At 37.8% G+C, this 7966-nt stretch overlaps 1 protein-coding gene across 1 annotated transcript in view; it reads right to left on the bottom strand.

Moving 5' to 3' along the window:
* The window catches only part of insra (insulin receptor a), a 173463-nt gene that overhangs the window by 11503 nt on the left and 153994 nt on the right, over positions 1-7966 (bottom strand). Inside the window, exons 12-17 of the mRNA XM_062023819.1 lie at positions 7553-7692; positions 6037-6196; positions 5864-5963; positions 5720-5787; positions 5422-5651; positions 123-233 (exon numbers count right to left, since the gene is read on the bottom strand). Coding sequence (XP_061879803.1) covers positions 123-233; positions 5422-5651; positions 5720-5787; positions 5864-5963; positions 6037-6196; positions 7553-7692 — 809 coding nt within the window. The remainder of the gene's footprint in view (positions 1-122; positions 234-5421; positions 5652-5719; positions 5788-5863; positions 5964-6036; positions 6197-7552; positions 7693-7966) is intronic.

The raw sequence follows: 7966 nt of genomic DNA on the forward strand, positions 1-7966 counted from the left end.
GCACTCATTTCAAAGCCGTGGTGTGCAGGTTGTCCACCTGAGATGGCAGCGTTGGTTTACGGTCACAAACACCCTCTGCAAAGTAGAAATATTATTAATTTCATGGACTGATGAAAAGTTACCTCTGCGTCGGGCCGGAGAGAACGCAGGTAGCTCTTCAGGTCTCCGTGGGTCATCAGCTCCATCACGACCAGGGTGGGCTGACCCTTGGACACAACGCCCAGGAGACGCACCTGACAAAGAAACTTTTATTATTAAGCGCTAACATAATAGTGAGAGAGTCCAGTCCATAGTGGATCTAACATAATAGTGTGAGAGTCCAGTCCATAGTGGATCTAACATAATAGTGTGAGAGTCCAGTCCATAGTGGATCTAACATAATAGTGTGAGAGTCCAGTCCATAGTGGATCTAACATAATAGTGAGAGAGTCCAGTCCATAGTGGATCTAACATAATAGTGTGAGAGTCCAGTCCATAGTGGATCTAACATAATAGTGTGAGAGTCCAGTCCATAGTGGATCTAACATAATAGTGAGAGAGTCCAGTCCATAGTGGATCTAACATAATAGTGTGAGAGTCCAGTCCATAGTGGATCTAACATAATAGTGTGAGAGTCCAGTCCATAGTGGATCTAACATAATAGTGTGAGAGTCCAGTCCATAGTGGATCTAACATAATAGTGAGAGTCCAGTCCATAGTGGATCTAACATAATAGTGTGAGAGTCCAGTCCATAGTGGATCTAACATAATAGTGTGAGAGTCCAGTCCATAGTGGATCTAAAATAATAATGTGAGAGTCCAGTCCATAGTGGATCTAACATAATAGTGTGAGAGTCCAGTCCATAGTGGATCTAACATAATAGTGAGAGTCCAGTCCATAGTGGATCTAACATAATAGTGAGAGTCCAGTCTGATACTGTTGGACTCGAGTCCAGTAGGTGGCGGTAGAGTGCTTTAATAAAGGCCAAAGCTCCATCTACTCAATGAAGTGGTTTTCTGCACTTTTAAATAAACTTACACCAAAGTTTAATAGAATACAATAAAAAAAATATGTTTTATATTCTGTAATTGAATTAAAATAAATAACTATTGTGACTATAACTACTGTAACTCTATTCACTCAAATAGTTGATCCAACCCACCACCTATTTGACACTCATTTACTTAAAAGGTTGCAACAACAACATGAAATGAGAGGCCATTGAATAAATAAGTCATTTAATAATTTCAAAATTGATAAGACAATTCAAAATAAATAAAAAAGACCATTATAATTTCATAAATTGAACATGCCATGATCCTGTAAATTATTAATATTAATGTTCCCTTATTTGAGTGTACATAAATGAAGGTGTGTGTTGCTGAGTCCGACCTGGACATAATCTGGACTGGACCTGGTTTTAAGAACCCTTTAAACAATTTAATTTAATTGACAACCTGGTCTGGTGAAGGTCTTTTTTAAAAAATAAAATAAAATAAGATAAATAAATAAATAAAAATGTCTTGAATAAAAAAGAAAGTAAAACAATATAAAAACAATCACATAAGAAATAGTAATTAATGAAAATGTTAGTGGACCAGCAGCAAGCACAAATCATGTGTGCTTACGGACTGTATTCCTTGCAGACTGTATTGATATATATTGTAGGAACCAGAATATTAATAACAGAAAGAAACAACCCTTTTGTGTGAATGAGTGTAATAGGGGTGGGTTGGTGCACTAATTGTAAGTGTATCTTGTAGGGGTGTAACGGTCCACAAAAATTTCGGTTCGGTACCTCGGTTTAGAGGTCACGGTTCGGTTAATTTTCGGTACAGTAAGAAAACAACAAAATATAAATTTTTGGGTTATTTATTTACCAAATTTGCAAAATCTCCCACCAAAAATATTTTTCTTAGTGTAATATTTGATGTGAAGTAATGGGAACCTTGCATAGGTCAATAATTCATAATAACATTGATTTTGATTCAATATTATGTTTTGAGCAATGACAGTTGGAAAGAAGAAAAAAAACAGCTTTGTTTTATTAGTCAACATTGCAACTTTTTCTAAATTACATTTAACATTTAAAGGCCGACTGAAATGAATTTTTTTTATTTAAACGGGGATAGCAGATCCATTCTATGTGTCATACTTGATCATTTCGCGATATTGCCATATTTTTGCTGAAAGGATTTAGTAGAGAACAACGACGATAAAGTTCGCAACTTTTGGTCTCTGATAAAAAAAAGCCTTGCCTGTACCGGAAGTAGCGTGACGTAGTCAATTGATTGCCTCCTCATATTTTCCTATTGTTTTCAACGCAGCTAGAGCGATTCGGACCGAGAAAGCGACGATTACCCCATTAATTTGAGCGAGGATGAAAGATTCGTGGATGAGGAACGTTAGAGTGACGGACTAGAATGCAGTGCAAGACATATCTTTTTTCGCTCTGACCATAACTTAGGTACAAGCTGGCTCATTGGATTCCACACTCTCTCCTTTTTCTATTGTGGATCACGGATTTGTATTTTAAACCACCTCGGATACTATATCCTCTTGAAAATGAGAGTCGAGAACGCGAAATGGACATTCACAGTGACTTTTATCTCCACGACAATACATCGACGAAGCTCTTTAGCTACTGAGCTAACGTGATAGCATCGGGCTCAAATGCAGATAGAAACAAAATAAATAAATCCCTAACTGGAAGGATAGACAGAAGATCAACAATACTATTAAACCATGGACATGTAACTACACGGTTAATAATTCTCAGCCTGGCAAAGCTTAACAATGCTGTTGCTAACGACGCTGAAGCTAACTTAGCAACCGGACCTCACAGAGCTATGATAAAAACATTAGCTATCCACCTACGCCAGCCAGCCCTCATCTGCTCATCAACATCCGTGCTCACCTGCGTTCCAGCGATCGACGGCATTGATTGATTGATTGATTGAGACTTTTATTAGTAGGTTGCACAGTGAAGTACATATTCCGTACAATTGACCACTAAATGGTAACACCCCAATAAGTTTTTCAACTTGTTTAAGTCGGGGTCCACTTAAATTGATTCATGATACAGATATATACTATCATATATACTATCATCATAATACAGCATGACGAAGGACTTCAACCGATCACAGATGCGGTTGGCGGCTAGCGTCGGCTAGCGCGTCTGCTATCCAAGTAAGTTCTCCTTGTTGTGTTGCTGCAGCCAGCCGCTAATACACCGATCCCACCTACAACGTTCTTCTTTGCAGTCTCCATTGTTCATTAAACAAATTGCAAAAGATTCACCAACACAGATGTCCAGAATACTGTGGAATTATGAGATGAAAACAGAGCTATTTTGTATTGTATTCAATGGGGTACCGATACTTCTGTTTCACTGGCTACGTCACGCGCATACGTCATCATCCAAAGCCGTTTTCAACCGGAAGTTTAGCGGGAAATTTAAAATGTCACTTTATAAGTTAACCCGGCCGTATTGGCATGTGTTGCAATGTTAAGATTTCATCATTGATATATAAACTATCAGACTGCGTGGTCGCTAGTACTGACTTTCAGTAGGCCTTTAAGCTTTTTTATTTCACTTTTGTTATGTTTTTGTTTATTTTAATAGTATTTTTAGAATGTGCCGTGGGCCTTTAAAACATTAGCTGTGGGCCGCAAATGCACACTTTTGACACCCCTGCTATAAATAATAAGAAATTAAATGTGATAAATCTATGGATAAAAAGCAGAGCCTGGCGACGCATGCGCGTTTATCATAACTCTCTCTCTCTCTCTCTCTCTGCCCCTCCCTCACCAATGCTGCTGCGCGCACAATTTGTTTTGTTTTTAACCCCTTCTTAACCCTGAACGTACATTGAAAATACACGCAACCCTAACTCAAAATGCCGGACATTTGAGGCATTTAGGAAACTCTGCCCTGACAGCCCCGCAAAAGAGGACGCATGGTCAGTCTATCCCAGGGGTCACCAACCTTTTTGAAAGCAAGAGCTACTTCTTGGGTAGTGATTAATGCGAAGGGCTACCAGTTTGATACACACTTCAATAAATTGCCAGAAATAGCCAATTTGCTCAATTTACCTTTAACTCTATGTTATTATTAATAATTAATGATATTTACACTTAATTGAACGGTTTAAAAGAGGAGAAAACATGAAAAAAATGACAATTAAATTTTGAAACATATTTTATCTTCAATTTCGACTCTTTAAAATTCAAAATTCAACCGAAAAAGAGAAAAACTTACAAAAAGATTTTATGGAACATCATTAGTAATTTTTCCTGATTAAGATTAATTTTAGAATTTTGATGACATGTTTTAAGTAGGTTAAAATCCAATCTACACTTTGTTAGAATATATAACAAATTGGACCAAGCTATATTTCTAACAAAGACAAATCATTATTTCTTTTAGATTTTCCAGAACAAAAATTTTAAAATAAATTCAAAAGACTTTGAAATAAGATTTAAATTTGATTCTACAGATTTTCTAGATTTGCCAGAATAATTTTTTTGAATTTTAATCATAATAAGTTTGAAGAAATATTTCACAAATATTCTTCGTCGAAAAAACAGAAGCTAAAATGAAGAATTAAATTAAAATGTATTTATTATTCTTTACAATAATAAAAAAAAATGTTTACTTGAACATTGATTTAAATTGTCAGGAAAGAAGAGGAAGGAATTTAAAAGGTAAAAAGGTATATGTGTTTAAAAATCCTAAAATCATTTTTAAGGTTGTATTTTTTCTCTAAATTTGTCTTTCTGAAAGTTATAAGAAGCAAAGTAAAAAAAATTAATGAATTTATTTAAACAAGTGAAGACCAAGTCTTTAAAATATTTTCTTGGATTTTCAAATTCTATTTGAGTTTTGTCTCTCTTAGAATTAAAAATGTTGGGCAAAGCGAGACCAGCTTGCTAGTAAATAAATACAATTTAAAAAAATAGAGGCAGCTCACTGGTAAGTGCTGCTATTTGAGCTATTTTTAGAACAGGCCAGCGGGCTACTCATCTGGTCCTTACGGGCTACCTGGTGCCCGCGGGCACCGCGTTGGTGACCCCTGGTCTATCCTAGCCCGTTAGCTGCCAGCATGCCGTGTGTTGTGCCTCGGTGTGCATTGTTTACACAACGTACGTTACGCTACTTAATATGTCCGTGTGGAAACTCGTTCGGTACACCTCCGAACCGAACCGGAACCCCCGTACTGAAACGGTTCAAATACAACACACGTACCATTACACCACTAATATCTTGTGTTTTCTTATGTTGATTTAATTAAAAAAATATATAAAAATATATATTAATTCACAACAACATTAATTCATGAATAAGTGAATTAAATAATCTAAATTAATTATATCACACTTTGCCTGTCTAATATTGGCATGAGTGAGTTCCACTGACAACGGGGCTTCATCCTTACCACGTGGTGGCAACTGAAGGCCTTCATGACCGAGGCTTCGTTGAGGAACTCGATCCTCTCCCTCAGACTGGCCGACTCGTTGACCGTCTTCACGGCCACGCGGCTCTCGCCCTCGCCCTTGATGATGTCTTTGGCGAGGCCCTCGTACACCATGCCGAAGGAGCCCTGACCCAACTCCCGCTTGATGTTGATCTTGTCCCGGGCCACCTCCCACTCGTCCTCCTCGTACACTGCGCGGCAGGAACGGGTTACAGTGGTGCCACGTGGGCGCATTGTTGATGTCAATCAAACGGCTTACTGTCGTTGGCGCTGTGGTACTCCGGGTTGGACGAGGCGTAGATGGGACCGCTCGGCCCCTGTGTTTGACTATGTAGTGGGAAAGGTGGCACACAATTAGGACAGCTGGAAAAAATAAAGTAGTTTTAGACGAAAGGCGGCGTACTTCTTCTTGAACATCATAAATCCTGCCACAGCCACACAGAGCAGCAGAACCACGCAAATGACCGGTCCGATAACAATCTTTGCGATGTTGAGGGGATCTCCTGTTAAAGCATCCGCCCACAAATTGAGACACGTCACGCAAACTAACCGATCACAATATTGCCCTAAACTTACTGGCATCCTGCACGTAGAAGTATGTGGGCTCAGTCCAGGATCCATTACCAGCCAGAGAGGTGGCTCGGATTCTCACGGTGTAGTTCCCAGAATGCATCACTCTCAGCTTGCAGCCGCGGGTCACCCTGTAAACGTTCCTGGACACACAGTGGTGCAGCTCCTGTGGGAGAAACAGCACTCCTTGGGTTAAAAATATCACAGATGGATGCATACATGAACTCTAAACTGCAAATGTTTTTACAAGATTAATTTCCACATCTGCCGCATCGAAGGCGGTTCCAACAAAGGGCCATGTTGACATCACCATTTCACCGGAGTGAAATGGGTGACACCAGAGCAGGGGTCACCAACCTTTTTGAAAGCAAGAGCTACTTCTTGGGTACTGATTAATGCGAAGGGCTACCAGTTTAATAAACACTTAAATAAATTGCCAGAAATAGCCAATTTGCTCCATTTACCTTTAACTCTATGTTATTATTAATAATTAATGATATTTACACTTAATTGAACGGTTTAAAAGAGGAGAAAACACGAAAAAAAATGACAATTACATTTTGAAACATAGTTTATCTTCAATTTCGACTCTTTAAAATTCAAAATTAAACCGAAAAAAAGAAGAGAAAAACTAGCTAATTCGAATATTTTTGAAAAAATTAAAAACATAATTTATGGATCATCATTAGTAATTTTTCCTGATTAAGATTAATTTTAGAATTTTGATGACATGTTTTAAATAGGTTAAAATTCGATCTGCACTTTGTTAGAATATACAACAAATTTGTCCAAGCTATATTTCTAACAAAGACAAATAATTATTTCTTCTATATTTTCCAGAACTAAAATTTTAAAAGAAATTCAAAATGACTTTGAAATAAGATTTAAATGTGATTCTACAGATTTTCTAGATTTGCCAGAATAATTTTTTTTGAATTTTAATCATAATAAGTTTGAAGAAATATTTCACAAATATTCTTCGTCGAAAAAACAGAAGCTAAAATGAAGAATTAAATTAAAATGTATTTATTATTCTTTACAATAAAAAAAATAAATTTACTTGAACATTGATTTAAATTGTCAGGAAAGAAGAGGAAGGAATTTAAAAGGTAAAAAGGTATATGTGTTTAAAAATCCTAAAATCATTTTTAAGGTTGTATTTTTTCTCTAAAATTGTCTTTCTGAAAGTTATAAGAAGCAAAGTAAAAAAATTAATGAATTTATCTAAACAAGTGAAGACCAAGTCTTTAAAATATTTTCTTGGATTTTCAAATTCTATTTGAGTTTTGTCTCTCTTAGAATTAAAAATGTCGGGCGAAGCGAGACCAGCTTGCTAGTAAATAAATACAATTTAAAAAATAGAGGCAGCTTACTGGTAAGTGCTGCTATTTGAGCTATTTTTAGAACAGGCCAGCGGGCTACTCATCTGGTCCTTACGGGCTACCTGGTGCCCGCGGGCACCGCGTTGGTGACCCCTGCACCAGAGCAATAAAAGGCGAGCTATGCAGACAAATGCTGTCACCTCGCTGTCTCCGATGCGTTTGTAGTGGACTTCGTACAGGATTATCATGCCGTTGGGGGAGGCAGGTTCCTTCCAGGCCATGTGCACGGTCATGTCAGACACTTCGTAAGTGATGGGGCCCAGGATATCGTCAGCTTTGTCTGAGACACAAACACACATACATGAATATATATTTATACATTCTGTATATACACATATAAACATACATCCATCCATCCATTTTCTACCGCTTGTCCCTTTTGGGGTGGCAGGGGTGCCGGAGTCTATCTCAGCTGCATTCGGACGGAAGGCGGGATACACCCTGGACAAGTGGCCACCTCATCCCAGGGCCAACACAGATAGACAGACAACATTCACACACTAGGGACCATTTAATGTTGCCAATCAACCTATCCCCAGGTGCATGTCTTTGGA

Source organism: Entelurus aequoreus, linkage group LG16 (assembly GCF_033978785.1).
Source record: "Entelurus aequoreus isolate RoL-2023_Sb linkage group LG16, RoL_Eaeq_v1.1, whole genome shotgun sequence".
In the NCBI taxonomy this organism is placed as follows: Eukaryota; Metazoa; Chordata; class Actinopteri; order Syngnathiformes; family Syngnathidae; genus Entelurus; species Entelurus aequoreus.